General features: G+C 43.2%; 2 protein-coding genes and 2 long non-coding RNA genes across 8 annotated transcripts in view; 1 reads left to right on the top strand and 3 right to left on the bottom strand.

Annotated features, from left to right (window-relative positions):
- The window catches only part of LOC124336387 (calcium uniporter protein, mitochondrial-like), an 878,707-nt gene extending 876,108 nt beyond the window's left edge, over positions 1–2,599 (bottom strand). Inside the window, exons 1-2 of the mRNA XM_046790174.1 lie at positions 2,488–2,599; positions 2,190–2,422 (exon numbers count right to left, since the gene is read on the bottom strand). The gene's annotated coding sequence lies outside the window, so the exon portion shown is untranslated. The remainder of the gene's footprint in view (positions 1–2,189; positions 2,423–2,487) is intronic.
- An 85-nt stretch (positions 2,600–2,684) lies between these two features.
- On the top strand, positions 2,685–4,289 carry LOC124336566. 4 transcript variants are annotated; one of them, XR_006917052.1, is made up of 6 exons: positions 2,688–2,806; positions 2,865–2,998; positions 3,086–3,246; positions 3,312–3,376; positions 3,493–3,647; positions 3,800–4,289. It is a non-coding gene; the product is annotated as an uncharacterized LOC124336566 (long non-coding RNA). The 4 variants fall into 4 exon arrangements; XR_006917053.1 differs by having other exon boundaries at positions 2,685–2,777; positions 3,312–3,647; XR_006917051.1 differs by having other exon boundaries at positions 2,687–2,806; positions 3,312–3,647.
- A 613-nt stretch (positions 4,290–4,902) lies between these two features.
- LOC124336573 lies at positions 4,903–6,494 on the bottom strand. Of its 2 annotated transcripts, XR_006917068.1 has the most exons (7): positions 6,135–6,494; positions 5,946–6,037; positions 5,726–5,875; positions 5,497–5,647; positions 5,231–5,436; positions 5,005–5,144; positions 4,903–4,933 (listed from the first exon to the last, which is right to left on the bottom strand). It is a non-coding gene; the product is annotated as an uncharacterized LOC124336573 (long non-coding RNA). The 2 variants fall into 2 exon arrangements; XR_006917069.1 differs by lacking the exon at positions 4,903–4,933 and having other exon boundaries at positions 4,937–5,144.
- A 248-nt stretch (positions 6,495–6,742) lies between these two features.
- LOC124336085 (synaptogenesis protein syg-2-like) lies at positions 6,743–18,891 on the bottom strand. The gene is made up of 13 exons (XM_046789720.1): positions 18,806–18,891; positions 18,135–18,427; positions 17,637–17,744; positions 17,041–17,343; positions 13,930–14,081; positions 13,462–13,681; positions 11,257–11,387; positions 10,468–10,627; positions 10,301–10,395; positions 10,109–10,216; positions 8,476–8,917; positions 7,476–7,733; positions 6,743–7,396 (listed from the first exon to the last, which is right to left on the bottom strand). The coding sequence occupies exons 2-13, from the start codon at positions 18,364–18,366 to the stop codon at positions 7,155–7,157; spliced, it is 2,451 nt and encodes an 816-aa protein (XP_046645676.1). The 5' UTR covers positions 18,367–18,427; positions 18,806–18,891; the 3' UTR covers positions 6,743–7,154.
- Positions 18,892–23,386: the final 4,495 nt, after the last annotated feature.

The following is a 23,386-nucleotide window of genomic DNA, read 5'->3' as shown; positions in this document are numbered from 1 at the left end:
AAGTGTCATCAGGCGTCTCGTAGTAGGTTGGCGCAGGAGTATGAGCAGGTGTAGTCCTAACAGTATCCAAAGAGGCACAGTTAGCCGCCCCAGCCAGGGCACCATTCCTGCTGGCCTGTTTAGCAGCCGCACGGGCAATGACAGAAGGGTAGCAGCGGTTGGAGCAAAACTTCTTCTTGTCGTTGTGGCAGATGAAGGTATTTCTGCAGGCACTGTTGCCACAGGCTTTCTCCATGTCGACGGATAGGCGGATGGCCAGAGGCTGCCCCGATTCGGTGAAGTAGAGTCGGAGTAGAAGAGTCGGTGTAGTAGAGTCGGTGTAGTAGAGTCGGTGAAGTAGAGTCGGTGAAGTAGAGTTGGTGTAGTAGAATCGGTGTAGTGGAGTCGGTGTAGTAGAATCGATGTGGTCGAAGAGAGCTGTAAATGGAGAGGCGGCTGGCGCCCAGATGATCAGTAGATAGTAAAATTCTTAAAATTTAGCTTGCCCGAGGAATAAAATAAAATATGATGATATGATGATGAAGGGAGCATCGAGAGACTCCGTAAGTTAAAGTTAAAGTGGCTTTATTCCTAGATGCCAAGTGTCATTCCTGCAAGCCCCGGTGGCAGCTGCCATCTAGTGGCGTTGTTGGAGTGCTGGATGGAGGCCACCTGGTGGAGAAAGTTGAAAACTCGGGCCGTAGCGTGGAGCAGAAATCAGAATTAGCAAATTCAGATGTATGAGAGGATGGCTGGGTCAGCTCCGACGAGAATCAACAATGGCGTGGTTTGTTCATGCAGAGAAGATGATGAGCAAGCAATGTTTGAAACTTGCCCATGAGTTGAGTCCAGTGGAGCAGTATCAGCCGGGGCAGCAGTGCAGTCGCAGTCGGAGCAGCGGTGAAGTAATAGCCTCGGTGTAGTAATGGGGCGGCCAAGAATAGTCGGAGCACCGTAGAAAGATTGCTGGGCAGCGGAGTAGTGTATTGCACACGGCAAACAGGTGTAAGGCGCAAAACAGTTGGAAGGACCTCTAGCGGAAGAAAGTTGGAGCTTGGGCCTGGGCGTTGGGCTGTCAGATGGATTGACACAGTAGAATAAAACTTGCCCGAGTGCACTAAAATCACGGCCGAAATGTGGGGAACACTTAACTGCACGAGTGGGCGCACTTTGGGGCACGAAAAGTCAGGATTTCTCACGAAAACAAGCAAGATCTTGGGAGCTGTTTACACACACGACCGAACGCTGCCGTAGCAGACCCAGAACTATAGTTCAGGATAATTCTCGAAACGCGTACGACCAAAAAAGGACATGAACTTAACCACAAATTTTACGAGGATCACGAATATGTGGTTCTTTTGTGCGTCGAATGAAAATTTACTGAACTACTGACTGAAATGAGAAAACCGGAAGTAGAAAAAAAAACATATTATCAAAAATCTAACATGTGTGCTTTGTTGGTGGAATAGTTATCGCAAGTTATCGTCAGTTTTCACTAAAAAATTTCCACACAACAGCTGCCGATAATTGTTTAAAGAGATTTGCAAAGTAACTGAAACTGACTGTTTTGACAGCTGAAAATGATCAAAAAGTCATCTAGCGTTAGAAAAAAGAAACGTCTAAGTAACATACTAACACTTCTTTTACGCGCAAAAAGGGCCTGATTTTGGAATCATTACACAGACGGAGAGTTTAACGCAAATAGATTACTAGTAGATAATCTACGAAAATAAGTCAATTGTCCGGTACCTGGCCATAATCCCTTGGTGAGTGGCTGCAGGTGTGTCGCAGCAACCAAAGTGATCCAACTCGCCAGTGAAGCAAGAAAAGTTGACGTGTAGCAGCATAAGAAGCGCTGAAGCAGTGAAGCTGTATGAACGTACGTCTTGAAGATAAGGATGGAGCAGAACGTTGGTGGAAGTCCCTCTTCTGTCAAGGACAAAATCCAGCATTGACTCAAGGATGTCCATGGGGATCTTGCGTGCTCTGTAAAAAAAATGTGTTACATTAATGAAAATATAAAAATTAAAAAAGCATATCAATCTTTACCTTTTTCAAGAAGCACACTGAAATGTTCATGATGAAAACCCGTAATAATCGAATTACAGCAACCATCTGCATTACTCCTCAGGCTGGATACATTTCCTGATGCTAAAGAAAGTGTTATGAAGTATTGCAGTAGTGTGGTGATAGGTGATATTGATGCTTACCTTTATCATATAGGTGATGATTTAGTAGCCCCAAGGCATCTGACGTAGTTTGTTTGGTGTGGTAGCAGTAATGGGAAAATACCTCATACCGACATTCATATTCCACTATATGTGTGCTTCAAACATGAGTTTAAGGCTTTTGACAGCATGAGGATTTAATGGATGGAAAGTGACTGAGTGCTAGAAGTCAACTTGTTGGTCGTATGACTGACAGTAGCTAATTGGCTATGCATCTAATATTTGAAGAAATAAGTTGGTATAATATGAAAATAAGGAAACTAGGTAAAGATAAACCTACACAAGATATGAAGATCCATTTGGTATTTTAAATCACAGGAATATAAGTATAATTAGCAACAATTTGTTTTGTTTCGCCCATTTTTTCGTCTCGTTTCATGACATGGGGACGTAAACAACAAGAACGACAGTGGCCACATCTAGTAATGAGTTTTGAATCTTGTGTTAGTTACACAATCACAGTAGCATCTAGCATGACATTAACAGGACGGTCCATTAACGGGATATTCCAAGTCGTAACTTTCAAAAGTTCCTTCAAAACAAATTAAAACGTTAAAAAACGGAGATCGGGTAATGAGTCTACTTTTTTAAAGTAATAGGTAACATAATCCTTAGCTAATTATTCTTACTGCATTCTTTACTAAATGTTTTCAATAGTTTCAGGTGAAGTTTTCACGTGTACCTGGCCAACTAGGAACTAGGTGCTCGTGACAATAGAAATAAAATTGCCTAAAATATAATCCAAAGTTCGCAAACTATGTCTTCTGAAGCTAAACAATTTCTGTTGCAAGGTAGTTATTTTACCAAAATTTATCTAGTGTTCTTTCTCTGTTCTTAATAAAGGTTTATAATGTTCACATGAACTTTTTCCTGTCAAGATTTTGTAAATCTTCAAGACATTGATGCCTTTGCCAGATCCAATTCTTTGCTACTATCTATTTTGCGGCACCACAGCAAGAAAATGCTGCCACTTAGGATTTTGTGGTAATCGCCACCTAGTTCTAATTTAGGAGGACAATGTAAGATTGATGGGTTCGAGGTATTGCTTTCTGTCACTACAATATGGTTTGAAAATCTAAATAATTAAACATAATCTCCTTTCAGGTTAATCCCTATCCTCTGGAAACCTACAAGAGATTACTGGAATTGAAGACCGATAATTTGTGAAGGTGTAGATAAAACTGATAAATTAAAAGTGTATATCTGGGCTCCCTTCTTTTCTGTGGCCCGTTTCCCTAACTAACCACTAACCAGGTCAATCACTATCACAATCACTGATAACCAGGAGAATGAGGAGGGCTCTGGTCTAACGGGGACTTGAAAGGTGGATTATCTGAGAAAAACTTTTGGAGGGTCATGAGTCTAACCGGGAATCCTGCTATGACTAATCGTTCCCTAGCAAAACTGGCCTCGTACTCTTCTCTCTTCTTCACCGGCCAGGTAATCTCCCTGGTCGCAGACAATCAAGGCAGTATCGACAGATAATGTTTTCAGGGTTAACTCTTGAAAACAACATTAAGTGACGTTAATTTGTCTTTTCAAAGAGCATTTCCATTGATGCTGAAGATTAATTCATTTTATTTTGATTCTAGGTGTTGTTTATGTTCGCGTAGTTGCTGTCCGCTGTGGTACGTTGTTGCAGCCTATGCTGGTGAAAGCTCTTATTGCATGAAGTGAAACTGGCTGTTCCTTGGACCTTGGTCCTGCTGTCATGTTATGGAAATTGCATAATTATTTTGTTAAATTGTCCTTGTGTCTTAGTGTACCGCTTATGTGTTAAGAAGGAACAAAAGTGCAGATATGGGGATTTTTATGTCAAACAAGTAATAAACATGTTTTCGGGATTGGGAAAGGAAAGTGGAGGATGTTGGAGGGGGGAGGACAACAGTTAATTTATAACCCTACAAACATCCCTACCAATTAATCTCCAAACCTGACAAACTTATACCTTCCAATTCTTCAAACCCCACAAACATACACCTACCAACCCTCAAATTTATACCCTAAACAAAATAAACCAATGTTAAACCTGAACGATGTAATATCTGTAATAAATAAAAATAAATATATTGTTTGAACCAATTTTTATTTTCTTTTTGAAATGTTCAAAAATTTTAATAAACAGAGCGTCCAGTCCAAGACGGTTTACTACTGCACGAGTTTAAACGCAACCCGCCACCACCGCTGCGGCAATGAGACAAAAAGCGATGGATTAGTTTTGCGGAAATCTGCATCGTCTTTGTAACTTGACTGACGGAGATTTCCACAAAAAATAAACCATGGCTATTTGTTTCATTGGGTAGTGGGTTGCATTGTTTTAACTCGCACATGCTGTTATAGGACATGTCTACGGCCCCCAGAGATATGTATCTGGACCGAGAAGAAGAGAGAAGTACGAGGCAAGTTTTTCCGGGGAGATGTAGTCATACTAGGCTTCCGGGTTAGACTCATGACCCTCCAAAAGTTTTCATCGGATCATGCGCCTTCCAAGTCCCCGTTCGACCAGAGCCCTCCCCTCCTCCTGGTTTCACAGCGGGTGAGTGACCACCGGCGGGTGTTGGTTAGTGTTTAGTTAGGGAAACGGGGCCACAGAATAGAAGGGAGCCCAGAAATGCACTTGTAATTATTTAATCTAACTACACAATTTATCGGTCTTGGATTACAGCATTCTCTCGTTGGTTTTCAGTTTCACCAATGGAGTCCATGATCAGTAGCGAAGGATTACCCTGTAAGCAGAATGAACATTTATTTGGATGACAATAATTTTCAATAAGATTGTAGCGACAAAAAGCAATACCTCCAATCAAGAGGGCCTGTGTAAGGAACTAAATCGGGAGATTCAAGGGTAGCAGCCATTGGGTTAGCAAACAAGGGACCTTGTTGACTTTCTTGAAAGAACATTACTTTTCATAAAGTTTGTCATGCAAATTTAGGAACCTGAAGGTTAGAACCGGTAATTGAAAAAAAAAAACATTTTTAATATAAGTAAAAGAATAATTAAACAGTTTTAAGTATATACTCACACAATATTTTTCTCGCCAAAATCATCATATCGTCCAAGCAAACGCCATCACACATCGCGAACAGCCAAAAATCTATAGGGTAAAACTCCGTGCTGTGTTGAGAGCAGGGTTAGGTAGGTAGTAGAAGCCGGTTGGGTAGTCGAATGATGCTGGCCGCCTAAATGATTTTCATGTAGGCCGCATCTTCTCGGTCATTACCTAAATGACTAAATCAATAAACAAAATGTAAACAAAATTTAAATTCAGTTACATGAAAATGAAGTTACACAGGTAACACCAATCAGCTTTCCTAAGCAATTCAGAAGATGGAATGAGTCAAGTTCGATGACAAAACGAATGATCCGCGTTGAACGTGTGGTCATTGCCTTATTTTGGAGGGATAACCAGATGCCCCACATCTGGTCTTATAGGCAACATCTAAATAAGAAACCAAACAATTGTTTAAATTGCTATTAGTATGACAACTTCTCTAAATTCAATGTAAACACAACTCACAATATTTAGCCTCTTTTTTTGTTGTTGACAAATAGGGAGATTCAAGGGTAGCAGCCAATGGGTTAGCAAACAAGGAATCTTGTCGACTGTAAGTCCTTTTTCTTGAAAGGACATAACTTCTCAAAAGTCTGTCACGCCAAATTTAGAAACCTGTTAATAAAACAAAAATTCACATTAGACTGCAATTAATAAAGTTCAGTAACATGACAAGTGAACTTACACATGAAACCATCACCTATCAGTTATCCGAGATTCTCTTGAAGATGGAATGAGAGATTGATCCATTCTGGAGTCAGTTATCTAGCATAGAATCTGTTCAATAGAAACAGCTGATAATTAAGATTAATCCTAATGAAACATGAAAATAATATGTGTTTTAGCATGAAATAAAGCTAGCGTTGGTTTTTACCTGTATCATTTCGATGACACATTCGGTAAAATACAATGAATTTGAACAAAATAGTTGACGTTAGGGTGCACGACCTTCACGTTTCCTCTGACTGTGAGTTGATGAAAAACATTAAGATTATCCAACATATACACGGAATAGAACAGATCACCACATCACCGACAAGTAACAGACGAAATCACTCGAGCTAACCAATGAAATCATTGGTAATTTTCGAAACTAGCCTATCGTTGACTGTTGGCTCAGATGAAATGATTTCCCTAGATTACAAACGGTCTTTTTTTTTTAGTTTGAGTAGTCTGAGACCTGAGTTCTCTTATGGCAGCCAACTAGCGTCCCGTCCCGACCCTTGTCCTAGAAAGAATGCCAGTGGAACCCTCCTTCTCCTTTTCTCACGCGTAACCAATACCCTCGCGCCACCTGTTGACATATTTTTTGGCCCACCCCACCGCCACCTATTTTCAATCGTTACAAAAAAAGCTATTCCCTTCCTCCTTTAAACATGTGACGTCGTTTGCATAAAAGCCTAGTTATAGCGTTATAACTGATAAAAAGTACTGAAGAATGGCCGACCTGCCATTGAAAACCAATTTTATTATTCGTCTGCATATTCATATGCCGGTCGTGTATCATTGCGATTACGAACAGGAAAAGAGAAAGAAACAATATGCAAATCAATTTGGCCATTTGAAAGAAAACATACACGACTTATTAGTGTTCCATCCGGAGTAGTATATGAGAGATACATGAATCTTTCGAGCAATCTTATCCTATTATATCAATCATAAGATTAACCATCACAGTTCACATAATAAGGGCAATATAAATATTTCGAATGCCATTTGAAATCTTTGAGAAACACACGTAAATATTTACAGGCAATAAATGAAAACGTATCATGTTTGGAGCATGTGATATTGAAGGAAAAGGAGACGATTTTTCAATTGAGAGATTAGAATTGGTCAATATTTTGTCTATACCCAACATCCGGTTCGCGCCTCATAGTACTTCCAACGGAAGTCAAATGGAAGTTTCAGGAATTTCATTCTGTCGGTGCGGCGTTTTGATGGTGACGACCTCGATGGCGTTGGCACCAACAGCCGCCGACGAAATGTAATGAGGCGATGGATGATGATGGCCGTTATTAGACGAGAAGGTGCGGTCGGTGGTCATCCGTGGCTGCTGGCCCACTGCGGAATTATTATTCCGGTGATTCCATTGTGTGGCTAATTCTGGTTGATGCGCCAGTTGCTCTTCCTGCGCTGTTTATTGGGCACAATGTAATTGAAATTGAATTCCTTATCGACTGGATGGATGGACAATAGATTTCCCAACAATTACCGGAATGGCCGTTGATGAGAATGTCGGGATTCATGTCCGGGTCGTTTTGACGGTGATGACTGGTCGATTTCACGGCGGTTTTGTCGTCGCGGATGTTGTTGCTGCCGTGCGGATGTTGACGGGTCGGATGGTTTTGATGACTTTGTTGATGGCGAAATCTGGCCGTCAAACCGATGGCGATGCAAATCATCAGGACCGAGGCGGAGACGCCGCTGGCGATGCCCAGGACCGATCCCAGATCCGTCGTTTCCATTATGACTGGAATAAACAACAAAATGGAAACATGACGACACCGGAATGAATTGGTGATGAGAAGCATCAAGGAAAGGGAGTCTCCGTTTTTGGTTGTGAATTCCTCCAGCCCGGTGACATTTTGAAAAGGGATGAAACAAACTGGTCCGGATGAGAACTGAATGGCGGATGCGCTCCACAAAAGAAGTTGTACTGTTGTAGGGAGTCTCGTGGGAAATCTTAAAAGGTAAAGTTTCCCTCCAGCAGCTGAGAATATTGTAGAGGACGTCTGAACTAAAGAACCTTAACAGCAGCAAATGGCACTTTCAGGTTGTTGAAAGTGCCGCCCCTATTCCAAAGTGCTGCTGGGCTGAATTGGCTGATGCCTCCCGACGTCCATCTCATCTCGTGCAAGTCACCGGCAAAGGCGGAGGCGGCAGAAACCGCAATATGTATGGAAGGAAACCCCCGGCGGAATTACTCCGGCAAAGGCATTTGATCATGTTTCATCATGCAACACAGTCAAAGAAAAGTTGAGTTGGCACTTTGCCACTCAACTCTTTTCCAGCCTCGCCCAACTTGAGCTGTCAAACTTACGAGTCCAAGAAAGTCAGCCGGAATGACTGCGGGCGGAAGCGGGGAAGGCAACTATATAAATATTGAAGTTTCGGTTCGCAGAAATCTGGAGATCGCGTGATCGATATCATTTGATAACGCTAATCTGCCAAATAACGGCTAAATGTTTCATTATTTTGATTATTTCATTCACCTGTTTGTTTGTCGGCGATTTTGATGGTGTACGCCTCCAACGGGACGAGGGCGGACCTGCCGCGCGGATTGAACGCCGAGACTTGGATGAAAAGTTTGAGGCCGGACTCCAAGTTGCCGACCCGCAGGTGCGGATAGCGTCCGGATTTGTTGTAGAGGAGAACGGCCGATTGCGTGTCAAAGATTTTGAACTGAAATTGTTGCGACTGGCCGCCGTCGAATCCCGGCCGACACCAAACTTCGATGGCGTCGGCCGTTTGGTTGACGACCGAGCAGTTGGTCGGCGGATCGGGTCGCACTCCGAGGAAGATGCGGTAAACGCAAGGATCGCGCTGTTCGCCAATGTCGTTGCGGGCCCAGCAGAGGAGACTCCCGTAGTCCCGGTCCGATTGCGGCGAATAGGAGAAGACGCTGCCCTGCTGCACCACCTCGCCAGCACCTTCCTGCAATTGGCGTAGAATTTTATACGTTTCATTTGAATGTGTTTGACATCAAGTTTAATGGCATAGAAAAAACAACGTCCAATTTAATAGATAAAGATATAGTCACATGGGATTAGGCAAAATATGTTTTTCTTCTTCCGGATTGTTCACGCACCACTTGCTTTCAGGGAAATTGGTTTCAGCTTTTAAAATATAAATTTTATGGGCGGATGGAAATGGCTGGAACAAGAAAAATAAATCAACTGACTGCTGACCGGAACACCCGAAAATGATTGAAATGGACTTTGTTTGCCCGTCTCTTTTCCCAATAAATCTCGATACAAAAATGTCCGTCTGATATTCTCCTCCCCTTCATTGGGTGCGGTCGCTTGGCTGAATGAATAAGTTGGATGAAGAATCAGTGGACGCTCCTTGGGGAGCATTGGGACGATGTAATAACGTGATGGTCAGGAAAGGGATCAACAAATCCCAACGCTGTACAGAGTCTCTTCAGATGAGATTTCGGACGTCGCTGCTCAATGCGCGGCCTCGGTCATAGAAAAAGACGGACGACGAGGCCAGCAGACACATTTCCGGCTGCGCATTTACGTGACTGGGATAATGTCGAAAGGGTTGCCGGATATGGATGGGGGGAGTGTGGCGGATTGCGAATGTAAATGCGATTGAAGGTTTTGCCACAAGTCCATCCGGGCCACTGTGATCCGTCGCGGCCTCTTTTCGTCTTTTGTTGTTGCCCCACGCCCATCAGCCGCTCGCTCGTTCGTTCGTTGGTTCCGTCATGAAGAAATCGAAATGCGACAAACGCGGGAATCAATAAAATGGAAACTCATTTCGGTGATGGATAGACGCGCCGATGGCAATCGAAACGCGTTCCAGTGGATGGATTTCCATTATGCAAATCGACACGAGCGAATCAATTCACATCGCGAGAAATTGACGACGGCAAATTGGGCGCCATTTTTCAATCACTTTCAAAAACCGATGAGAAGAGCGATGGGAACGAGAACAACTTCCAGAATCAAATGGGAATTTTAGTATTTTGATCGATCAATGGATGGGGCGGAATCTTCGACGCCTCCCCCCTGTACTTTCTCCAATTGGAATTGTTTCCATCCGATCGATAATTCCCCGCCACATTTTTAAATTGCCATAGAAAATTTCAAAATGAAATTCTGCGAGAAATTGACGTACCACCTCGGTGTGGGTGTTGATCAGTTGCGTCATAAGTGTCGGATTGACGGTCAGTTCGGTCATCTCGGACGACGACGACGTGTTAAACGCCCATCGGTGCGAATTCGCCTGTCGTTCACAATTGAAAAATTCATTTTTTTTTTAAATAATTTCATTCGCGTGTAGATTTGAAAAATCCAATAATTTATTTACCGGCGGAATGGCGTCGGTTTGGCATCGGACGACGGCCGTCTCCTGTTTGGCCACCCCGTAGAGAAATTTCTGATTGGGCCGGCAGATCGGCTGATCTGCAATTTGACAATCGATCAATAAAAGAGAGGCGATTGAATTTGATCGGGTGCTGCCACTTAGTCACTTACACATGACGCGAAGTTGGACGGTGTTGCTGAGTCCCGTGCCTTCGGTGTTGATGGCCGTGCAGGAATAGCGGCCGGAATGCAAACGAGAGACACGCCGGATGACTAAACTTTGCTCCACCATGAGGACCCCGGCGGATGAATTTTCACGTACATTTTGACCCTGTAGGATTCATTAGTAGAGATAACATTACATAACATTTTACATTTTACGAAAAACTAATTCATTTACTAATCTAAATCATCATTTCAATTAAAAGTGACAAAAGAACATTTTTTTTTTGGACTCAACTCAGATTCCTTTCACTTTTCGACTATTCTTTTAATGAAAAGAAATTCAAAGTTCACGGGGTATAAAAGACGCAGTATAAAAGGTAACATCCAATTAAAATCGATTTTAATGGAATGGCGAAACTGAGGTATTCCCAGTACATTGCATCGCTTTTATTATTATCCAACAAGAACCCAACCAAATAATAAAAAAGAGGAAAGAAAAACATCTCCGTTGTTTGTTCAATGTGTACACGGAGAAGGAGCGACTCGATTTGAATTATAACAAGATCCTTTTGCGGTTCAGCGGAACAGAAAAGGAGAAACAAAATTCCAATTTCCTTTGAATGGCAGCAAAATCTTTTCATTCGAATGTCGGCGCCAATTTTTCACGTTTTCCTTTTGCCACCAGCAACAAGCAACTCGAGGATCGATACGCGTTTTAATAGGGGCGCCAATAAAAAATAACAACCGCCGCGATGAATATGCAAAAGAAAAACGAGGAAGAATTCATCCACTCACCTCGTGAGTCCACAGGATCCGATGCGGCGGCGGATTGCAGCGAATGCGACACTCGAAATAGACGTCGTTGCCCTCGACAATTGAATCCGGTTTCAAGTTGCGGCCCAGTTCCAGTTCCGTCGTCGGAGCAACTGACATTTGACACGGGGGGAAACAAAAGAAATCTTGAAATCGCCAATTTGCATTTTTAGTCGGAAAAAAGGAAGATCCGGTTATTAAAGGATTGACAATCGTCACCCGGAAGATTAATCGGATGAAAGAGACTCCAAACCTCAGAACGAAAGAAAAGGAAAGAAGAAAAATCCGCCGGGAAAAAAGAAAAGAAGAAAAAAGGAAATTCCGACGCCGAAAGGATCGTCCTAATTGGAGTGCTGCTGCTTTTTACTTCCGCCGCAAGAGAATCCGGGCCAAAAGATGACATAAAAAAAGACCGTCGTCGTCGTCGTCGACTGTGAAGACGCGACGTGATGTGCCGCTGTGAGTGAGAGACGACGACGCCGAGAGCCAATCACACGCGCATTACCCACAGACACACACAGCAGAGACACAGAGACACGGGACAATATACAAGGGCTCAGCCCGAAATGTAATAGAGAACATGGCAGCATCCAGTCAATGCGGGAGCCAAGGAGTGGCGGAGGCAGAGCCGGAGGGCCTTGCCCGCCATCAGAGACGTTTCGCTTATTATCGACGTCGACATCATCAGCTGACGGAAGGCATCGGATTTTTATCCATCAACGCAATTCTTTCTTGAAAATTCAATGGCCATTCCATCCAGCGGTTGGGATTGGAGGTGAAAATGTTTTGGTTTCGGCCATTCATCCGTTCATTTCCTTGATCAATGGCATTTGATCGCAATTGATTAAAATGGGACCGACGGAGGTTTAATCGTCCGTTTGTCGCAGCAGATGTCGCCATCCCGACGCTGCGACACTCTGCAGAGATGCAGAAGATTTTTCTTTTTCGTCTGCTGTGAAATCTTTTGATTCCGGTGACGCACGACCGACCCGATTTTTTTGGACGCTGCCGCCCTCGTCCTCGAACAGGAAATCCTCGTCGTCCCATTTTGTTTGTCTATTTGTTCTATTTTTTCCTACTTTGTCATCGTCTCTTGTTTTGTTTGTCACCCAAAACGAAACGAATAAAATGGGAAAGACGAGAGGATCTGCCAGTCCTTGCGCTCCTTTTTGTTTATCGATCCATCAAGTACGTGAGAAACACAACGCCATTTGGCTGTTTGTTTTTGCAATAAATGTCGTCGTCGCCCCACCAGTTTCTTTCAATTCATTTTCTTCTCCTTTTTCCTCCTTTTTTTTCGGTTTGTCGAGGCTTTACTTTGGTGGTCGTGTGATGAAAGAGACTGGCAGGTTGACGTTTTTGTTGCGGGAGCAATCGAATCACACGACGACGACTGGCTCCTCATTTCCTCCGCCTCCCGGCGGACCCTCGCCAATTTCCCGATTTCTTGCAACCGGGCGTCCGTTCATCCAATCGATCCAGTCGCAATTACATAACGACAGACACGTACCAGCACCGAGCCTTTTTTGACATTTGGAAACGAGCGGCAGCAAATGATTCGTTAATCCCTGGCAACTTTTATCAGAAGGATCGGATTTATCCCGTCCTGCTGCTGGTCATTCCTTTTGGGCACATAATTCGGTTTTGAATGACTCGACGGACGGCGGACGTGGAATTAGCGTCAAAACGCCGACGCAGCTCATAAAGATAAGACGATCCCTCCAACACGGAACAAAAAAGTTATTAGTATCAGAATTTGCCCTGCGCCAGGATCCCCCGCCGTTTGGGATTTCCCGCAGTTCCTATTTCCGGCACATTTCCTCGCCCGTTCTGCTACACGAATCCCTGCTGGATGTCGTCTGATGTTGCAACCAGTTCACATCCAAAAGACGCCACCACATCTTGTTCCCTCCCCTGGTGTGTTGCGGGATTGGATTTCCCCTTTCCCTTTTGCGGATGAATGGAGACGAACGAAGACGGAAAAAATGAAACTCCCTCACGAAAAAGAAAAGAATCCGGCGCCATTTCCCACGACGCTGTCCCATTCCATTATTGAAAATCTCATCATCGCCAGTCGTCGTCGTCGTCATCAGGATGAGTGTCTTTGTGTTGAGAGGAAGTGGGCGGAAGTGGATCGGTGTAAAAAACTAAAAGAAAAGGAAGAAGAAAACGAAAGTTGGTTCTTACAATGGACGACAAGTTTTCGTCGAGTTTCCACCGACGACGGGAACGACAAAGTCCTGGCCGCCAAATGATTTTCCTCGTTGTCGCCTCTGCTGCTGACGTTGCGACCGGAGGCCGGAATCATTACCGGATTGAAGGCGGAGCAGATCAATTCGGCGTCGTGATCCTTGGCCGACGGAATCAACTTCAATGTGCTCGTCGTGTTGCGCCCATCCATCGTCACCTAAAGGGAAAAAGAAACGAGAAAAATGTTTTCATCATTCCAGTCACGTGCGGATTTGGGTGGATGGAAATGGTAATAATTCGGATCGCCAATTCCGGTCGGATGTAATCTCGTCTCTTCTTCTTCTTATGAGATTTGGAACGACAGGTGAAGTTGTGATCTCTCGTTATTTCTGTCGTTGCTGTTGCAATTAAGAAATTGGATGGACCAGGAAAAGGCAGGAAAAATTGGATGGACGATAATCTTACCCGTTCCGTTGCGGCTTGTTGCTGGATCGAGTGCAGGTACCAGTGAATGTTGGCCGACGGACGGGATCCACCAGTGGCGCATTCGATCGTGTAGGATTTTCCGGCTGAAAGCGGCTTCTCTGTTCCACTGATGGCCACCCACACCGGCCTCACTGCAAATCAAATAACAAAAGGCGATCGGTGAATATCAAACCAATAAATTATTTCACGGAATCGAATGAAAATGGCAATTTAAATTTTCCAATTGATTTCGGCCTGGGCAAGTCTCAGAATGTGAACAGGATAAAACGTGCGATGACGAGGACGGTGAAAGCCTTTTAGTTGATCTTCAACATCATTTCAGTTGAATAAAGCCTCTTAGCGAAGGTTCAGTCTCCTATCCGCTTATCGACCCGTGAGCCTGTCCAAACCACTGAGCTCCTCTTACTCGGCCATTTCCTTTCCACAAGAGGAAAACATCGTGGTCGTCCTTCATACCTAACCGTCGTCAGCAATGGCCACAAATAATGACATGTACCAGTTAAGATTTTATCGGCTAGGCGCAATGATTGGTCAAGGAAATCCGCAAACGACGATTTATCTTTTGATGAGTTACACGCCGAATCTGCTGTGGCGATAATCTATTTTTTCAAGTGGAAGTCGATTGATTATAGGAGTCATTAGACGAGTTTTTTATCCCAAATGAAAAGAAATGGTGTACCCGCAATTACCTAGAAACCGACGTAGGAGCGACAACGGCAAGGATTAGAAATTTGATGAAAGGCGCATCTGCTTCATCATCATATTCTTGAATTTTACTTTCCGTTTTCTTATCCTTTTTCCTCATTATTTTACAGAAAAAGATCAAACACATAAACTTAAAACTAATCACTATATAATGACTTTTCACCACAGCCGAGTTGTGTGGGTTGTTCCCAACACCAAAACTTTGGCTGGACGTCATCCGCTCGGCCCATCCGACCCCAAATAACTTTACAACCCACTTGCAGCAAATCACATCCAAGGATCACGTCAATGAGCGATGGATTTCCTCCTCCTTTTTCCCTTTTTTTCGTCGACCGCAGTTGCATTGCAATGAACGGCATCGCCACGGAAACTTGGCGGACGCCTTGAGTTGATCCATGGCGTCGTCATCACTTTTCCTCCTCTCGCCATTCCAACAACTTTGGCACGATGGACGTTTCGGATGAAACTTTTTCCCGTTGACTCTGGTCCGGCAATAATTTATTCGCTTCAAGTTTTCTTGCAGTAATTTTAGCATCGATACTTTTACTAGTTTGAATCTGATCAAATTAATATCAGATCAATATCAGTCGAGAAAAGAATTTTTGAAATTTGCATCGAAATGAAATGATTAAATCCGAATTATCGATTCAGCTCTTTGGAATGCGAATGACGTGAAAAAGTTATGACGTTGGCCGACGCTTTTACGCGGTCACCATTCTTCCTTCTATTTTCTTTTCCGTCAATTCAACTGCGGCTATTAACGGTTATGCCAGCAGTTCACTTCATTGGTTAGATCGTAGGACAAGACTTATTCAAAATGGTAAACGACATGGCCCATTGGGTCGTTTCATGGCCGACAACTGCCGACTTTATGAGACAGTGGGCCACTTTTGCTTCTGTTTGAATTTCCTTGCCAAAGTTATTTACCTCGAACGAACGAATGAATGAAAGTTTTATCCAACAAATACCAAGGGAATGACAATAACAACAAAAACAATAGGACCCTCCGAGTACGATGCGCAATCAAATATTTACTCAGATTTCTACTTTTATTGTTCCCTTTTTGCCAAAAGGAAGCGACGACAATGTTGTTCTTCTCTTTTTAAAAAAGAAAAAGCATTAGAAATGGAATATTTATTCAGTGCATGGACTTGAATTGTCAACGAGAGAAGTGCAGGTCTCGTGACATGTCGAGTGCCAAAAGTGTTTCCGATGAGATGGGGGAAGTCAGTGGCGCATTCACAGCGAAGATGCCCAATAAAAAAAGAGAAAAAGAAATCAACGAACAAACTCCGAGGTGAAGGAATTATTCTCCTTTTCTTCTCCACAAAAGATTCACAACGAAAAGAGGCGCTGGGCATGTGAAGATAAAGTGACGCCATGCGCCGCCGTATCTGTGCCAACGTGTGGCGTGTCAAATGCCAAAAAGTGTCGGTCGTTTTGCATAAATTTCATATCGAAAGGCCCAGTCTGTGGATACAAGGAAGTCGCTCCCATAAAAATTGCCCCCCCCCCCCCTTACCAACAAAAGCCTCGGTGGCTGTTCCGGTTTTTCTATTCAACTTTCCCAGTTGCATCCGCCGTAAAATACAATCGATACAACAACAGCCGCTGTCGCTCCGGCTCATCTTTTTATGAGGTGCACCTCCTTCAAAATGCGACGGTAGACGATACATAATGCAATGGACTATACAGTTCGGTACGTCGCGTGGGCATGATATCGCATGCCAGTCGTCTGTGCATATTATAAACGCGTCTCCCCATCTCCCCTCTTCAGATTTCCCTATTTTATCCAAAGAGTCTGTCACGCCGGGCACAAAAGTTGGTGATATTCGCGTGCCCATCGCCACTTAAGTTGACGTCACGCGTCCGATATTGGCCCATGGCCCTTTGGCATGTCTGAAAAGGGCACTCCTCTTGTACCAGTGGATTCCGGCTGCCTCTTGGGCGAATTCGGTTGGCGTTTGACGTTGAACGGACGTCGGCCGTGAATATTTATCGACTCGAAAGAAAAGATTTGGATATTTAAAATGGACGACGTTTCGTCCTGTTGGTGGTTGTGGGAATTCGGCGCTACTGGGACTTGACCGCACCATCCGCATATCAAATCCACCAGCCCAAAAATGTTTGACTAAAGCGACGGCCATCATCGTCGAATCAAACGACGGACGGCAACGGATTAGACGGGACTTTTATTCATGACACGGGGGATCAACGAGACCAGGATGTTCCCTTTGGTATTTATGGCATGTAGACGAGCTCTGATGGACAATCGGCTTAAAGTCCGCGAATGAACCAACTCGGGCGCAACGGACATTAACTTAAATATGACGATCATTTCAAAAAGTAAAGTCTAAAAGGGATAGAAGATGAATAATGACTCACGATTGAGATCGAGTTGAACGCTGGAGACGATCGTGCTCTGCTGCTGCTGTTGTTGTTGTTGTCGGCTGTGATGCGGAGGTTGTTGTCCGTACGGGGCGATGGTTGGGTACGGCGTGTAGGTCGGCGTGTTGTTGCGGACGCCAAAGTAGTTGGACGCCTGGCACCGTAAAATGGCGTGCAGATGGTGGCGTTGAAGTCGAGGAATCACCAGGACATTCTGGACGACATTCTCCGACGTGCCAATGTACGTGTGATCTACCAATTTGTTGTCCAACCACCAACTCACTTCCGGACGTGGTCGACCTGTTTTCGTTCGTGCAAAACAAAAAAGAAAATGAAATCCATCAGTTGACAATCACCCGGGGAAAATGAGACACAAATCATCAGCGCAATGGAATTGTAACTCGAAACCCGTCGAGTCGTTGATTGTTGTGTCGTGTCTCCGTTTGTCCGTTTGTGCGGATGAGGCGGAAATGGATCGAGACTCGTCCGACAACAACAGCAAACGAATGAGCAGAGTGAACGAGTTGCTGCAATCAATGCCCGCATTGAGCTTAAAGACTCGAACGGGACTGATGAATGCCGACGTAATTCACCTCCAGTGACGATGCAATTGAGCGAAAGTTGAGCCCCTTCGTCGTAAGGGCCGATGACGGACGAGACTTGGCGATTGTCCTCGATGATGCGGATCTTTCCAGGCGGCACTAAACAAACAATTACAGGAAATACAAATAATCAATTCTTTTGAAAATCATCCATCTTGTCGCCAATTTAGAAAAATCCTTTGTCTCTTTTGTTTCTTCACTCCAAAATGGATCGATCGCTACCAGAATAATCCTCCCAGGCTCTCATTATTCCTGTTGTTCCCAGTGGGAGTCACAGGACTTGTTTGATTCCAAAATGTTAATGGTGAAACACAACTCCCTTCCTCTGCTACAACATCTCATTTACATAACGCGAGTTACACGCATCTTCCTATCGATCGAGATCAGAGTGAACCAAATCTTTGGGCGTCGCATAGATCACAGACAACACGAAACATGAACAATAGTAATTACCTCAAGTTAGAATCAAGTTTAAATGTGAAATTATACCGACGACGGTGAGTTGGACGAGGACGTTGCGAGTTGGCGACCGGCCGAAATCCACTCGGCACCGGTAAATTCCCTCGTCGTGATCGCCGACGTTATTTAATAATAAAAGAGCCTCCGGGTGACTGTCGAATTGGAAATGAACTCGACTGGCAGTTGAGGCAATTGACGACGTTTGCTGTTGCTGCTGCTGCTGATGTCCTTGTTGTTCCTGTTGTTGTTGCAGCAAAAGCATCTGACTGTCGTGTTGCGTCTGTTGTTGGCGGTAACTCTCCCGAGAACGACGAGCATCGTACCTGTTTAATTCAACACTACATTACCCATATTGTTCCTTCAGTGAAGATTCACATTCGATTCCTGCATGTTTGATTGGTCTCGACAGGAATTGATTTTTCACGCAAATGGATTTCAAACTTGTGTGTCTGTTCAGGGACACACAAATGGGAAATCGCATGTGCTATGGCTAGTCCATCAGTTTATGACGTGAACTTCAAACGTCATAAATGCGCACATTGACCAGTCAAGTTGGACTTTGAATTGACTTCATTGGCCGCAACGGCAATTTCCACAATCATTTGTCCACACTCTTTACTGCAATTGAATTGGCAGCGAATCGGTGCAATTGCCACAACGACAACGAACAAGTTGAAAATGAATTTGCGACTTCGACTTACTTGTATATGGGGAAATCCGAGTTGTTCTTGTACCACAGGACGAGGTAAAGGGAATCGAGTGGCGGTGGGGAAATATCACACGGCAACTCGGCCGTCCGGCCGCTCAAAACCGACACCTTCTCTAATCTGACGGCTAAGGAATGAATTTCAAAAGAAAAGAATCAGAATCGATTGGAAAATTGCCAGGCGTCGTCACCACCATCAATTATCCATCGAATGGTGTTACAACAAAATCAAAGTGATTAATGGAGCGGTCAGATCTCCCAAAAGTTGCAAACTTGATTAATTGATTTCAGAGATTCTATAGACATTTTTGTAAGGATCGTTGGGATTTTGTGGGTTACAGATAAGAGAATTTTATAAAATGTTCTGGACGACTGAACCGATTTTCTCTCATCATTTCTGATGATGATGCCGAACTTTAAAAGTTTATGCGTTTAAAAATGTGTTTACAATGATCCTAAAATATTCCCTTATTACAAATGCACACACGACGGAAAACTATCAGGAACGAAAAGTGTGTCGTCCACGCAACATGAATTTCTGATTTCTGTTTTTGTTCCTCCCATTCGATTCGATCGAGGGGAATTTATAAAAGATAAGGCGGGATCGTTGATGGGAGGGGAGATTCAAAGTTGATTTATTATCCAACGCATGTGGTGTATCAGACTAGAACATTCGATTCTTCATCATCGTAGAGCAAGAGAATAGTTAAATATTCATTGCTCTTGTGCCAGTAAAATTTCGACGAGATCATAAAACCGTAAAATCTTTCGCAATCTGAACTGTTGGGCCCCTATATCGAACAGGACTTTGTTTACTGGTGATGGTGGGGAGGGGATTCATTGCTTCTCTTCTCTTTGTAGTTTGTAGTTGGGCGGTGCCATGGAAACGATAAGCGTAATAAAACAAATGCAGCCCAACAATATCCAATGCATAAACATACGACATAAACAAGTAGGGCGATAAAAGATGAAGAGAAAAGATGGTGGGAGTAGATCAATTTTGTCATGTACATTCTACATCAGAATAGAAGTAAAAGAAGATCAGGATTTGCCAGCATTCACTTGAATTGCTGCATCTTTCCGGAAAGAAATCTACTAAGATATTCATTTCCCGATGAATACGGATGAATACACCCACATCCACCTACACTTTCACTCTACTATGCGTGGTAACCGTCAACATGTAAAGAGTAGAAAGGAAATAGAAACTAGTAGATGGAAAGAGGACGTTCATGGACATTACCGACGTTATTCTTCTTCATTTCAACAAAAATACGCTAAAGGTTGGCATGGACATGTCGAACGTACCCCAACGTACCCACAGTTCGCAACTCAAATTCAAATTCAATGGATAACACGGGCACTGCTATTTATATTCACGAATGCCTGCTGGCAAAGACTTTCAGACCAGCTTTCAGACGTGACAATGACGCAATGACATGGTGAGACGATGACATGGTGAGTCGAATGATGGGTGAGAATGTGAGAAGTGGAAAGCGGGTAAAACTTAAATTGCCCAGTTACTTTGCTTAAAATTTTCTTTTCATTATAATTCAACTCTTAAGTCTTTACTTAACTTTTTCCCAGTGCACTTCAACTTATTTTTGCTACTCTTTTAATCTTTTTTCACTTTTCTAAAAATGGTAACACTTAACATCAATCACATGTGCTGTGTACATTTAGCTATACTTTTTAGTGGAAGAAAGCATTCTACTTAAGTAAATTAAAATTTACAAATACAAAACACTAGAAATAGAAAACTTACCCCAAAATGTCCATCAACACAGTCGTGAACTCGTGAATAAAAACCTCGAAAATGGACAACATTCTCCATCGACAATAACACTGACAATGATATGAATGACAGTTTCCCTCTCTCGTCCCCCATTTAACCGGTGCTGTGTTGCAATACTAGCAATAATGAAATAATAATTTTTTTAAATTAAAAAAGTATTTCTAATTGAATCACAAGCAGTCACAAGTATGAATGGAATCATGGTCAGTAAATTAAGGCATTTTATTTTTTAAATATTTGTGACAGCATTCATCTTAACAAAAATGTAATCGGTGTTTTAAATTGCAACACAGCTCCGGTTGAATCGGCCAATCGGAGAAAGTCATTGCTGTAATAATTTTAAGTTTTTTAGTGTAAGAATTAATTGAAGTGAAGTAAAATGTAGTAAGTAAATAGAAGTGAAGTGAAGTAAATTTGGGCAGTTCAAGTAGGCTACATTTTTACCAAAAAAGCTAGGTGATGAGTTGAAAAAGAAACCGAAAATTGAACAAAGAAAAGAAAGAGTAAAACTTTTGTTGGGACTTGTTTGTTCTTTTTATGAAAAATGCTATCAAATTTAATGAAATGTGGAACGGAACCACCATACCCCCAAATTAAATCGATTTTAAGGGCTAGACTATGAGCTAAGGGAGTTGCCGAGTTTTTCGTAATGAGGAATGATGAGCGTGTGATGGCACAACAATGGACGTCGTTAATCTTCATTTACATGTTGGGTCCTGTTGAAAGTAGTCAAATACTTCTATGCATATAGTTAGATGGGACAATACGTGCTCAGTGGAATTTTAGTCCTACTACGCCTGAGTCATTTTTAATTAAGTAGTAGCCTTATAAAAGGATCAGTTTCTAAACTTAAAATTAATTTAGATTATTCACAATAAAATTATCTTTCTGAAGGACATTAAAACAACACTTGACTGCATGACTCCATTAGTTGTCCTCTATTCGTCCCAGGTTTTAAACTTTCAGTCTATTTTTGTACGTAAAAGATCCTCAAACATCTTGATCCTTGACTTTGGAGTATTAGTTCGTGCTTTCTCGACAAACACGCATCAGTGCTAGGGCCGTCCACTGTTTTGCTTGTCTTATATGTCTCAGATGCTGTCTGCCAATCTGTTATGTGTCTGATTGATCGGCTTCTTTTTTTTAAATTGCTACAACACTCTCTCGACATTGTTGGATGTTAAATTATTAATTCTTCAGTATTGAATAGAACAATTCGATATTGATAACTTATTCGCCCGAATGTGTCCTATCCGGTCCTATCGATTGGGTACATATAGCTACAACAGGATTTTGCGGGCGAGAGCCGTGAAACACTAAATTAGTTAGGAAACCTCATCTAATGTTTAGGTTGAATCGACATTCAAAGAGTGAAATGTTTAATCGACTAAGCCTCTCCTGACAGTTATAGCTCGACAATAAAATCAATAAATCAGCAGGTGCGCACAACATCTTTGCGGTCGTTCTTTTCGCAATTTTATTTTGGACTCTGGTACAACTAGAAAAGAATACCGCATCGATTGTTGTAAAAAAGTCATGCAGGATGCCAGGGCCAGTGCTGGAATCGATAGACGTGCTTCCGGTCAAGGACGGAGACTTTTCTCTGTAACATACTGACATTCTTTGCGATATGTGTGTGGTGCGATTGAAATGGCAAACCGAATTTTATTTTCTAAATGAATTCAAACACGATGTTTCTTTTCCTTGTAAAAATAGGAACACCTATTTAATTGTTTTGGATTTAATTTGTCGCGTCAGACCCAGACAATCTTTTTAGGGTACGAGTTGATTGTTATTTAAATATGTGATGGCATATTTAAGGGGAAGATTTAATACTAATGGGTTCATTATGTCGGCGACTCTAATTAAAAGATAGTTTTAGTCAAGCATCAGTTAAGGATATACCGACGCCCATCCTATTTTCTCCTCAATCCCCCCTCCAGGAAGTTGCAATGAGAAGGTGAATGGCCATTTGGAAATCGAGGATCAGAGACGCAGCTGCTGGATCATCTTCATCAAAAGGGACGCATCCAGCAGAAGATGCGGCCCATTCAGTCGCGAGCGGATGGAATGGAAAATGGACGTGCATTTCCTGCTGTCGTGTCGCCTTCAACAATCCGGCGCATCCAGCGATATGACCAGTCACTCAGCTGCTGCTGCTGCTGGACACCCACCGAGAGTGTAACAACAAAAGGAGTGAAAGAGACGGACGGACAGGCGGGAGAAGGACTCACATTCATCGTCGGAGGTGTCGATGCTGTTGGCGGCCGCCTCGTCGGGTGACGGCGGCCGTGAAGGAATCGGCGCCTGACGCTGTGAATCTGCCGGGATGAGGAGCAGCGCCGATGACAACGACGACGACGATTCGACCGTGAGGAGCGCAACTACAAAAAGGTGGACCAACACCAGCCTCGGGATCTTGGTCGGCAGTCTGACCGTTGGTCCATGATGATCCATCATCGACCGCCTAGGCCACCGGAATTTGATCTCGCGACGTTGAATTTCCTGGCGACGGACGCCCAAATGTCCTGCACAGACCACAGGCGATCCGATGAGCTGCTGCTCCTGTTGTTGCACGAGGAAAGATCGATGGAGTCTATTCCGGATCGATCTCTCCTATATACTATAGGTCCTGTTGGCGATACAGAAATGGCAAGAATAAGAAACTTTAGTTGAGCTTGAGCCGGATGACAACTTTTGTGCTTAAAACAAATGAGTTTGTTGCTAAAAGGCAAAATGTTTCAGATTGCGTAGGTGATGTTGTCGGGGTGTTCATCTCCA

The sequence above is a fragment of the Daphnia pulicaria genome, chromosome 4 (genome assembly GCF_021234035.1).
Source record: "Daphnia pulicaria isolate SC F1-1A chromosome 4, SC_F0-13Bv2, whole genome shotgun sequence".
NCBI classification, from domain to species: domain Eukaryota; kingdom Metazoa; phylum Arthropoda; class Branchiopoda; order Diplostraca; family Daphniidae; genus Daphnia; species Daphnia pulicaria.
Note: the sequence above shows the minus strand (reverse complement) of the source record. Positions and strands in the feature narration are given on the sequence as shown.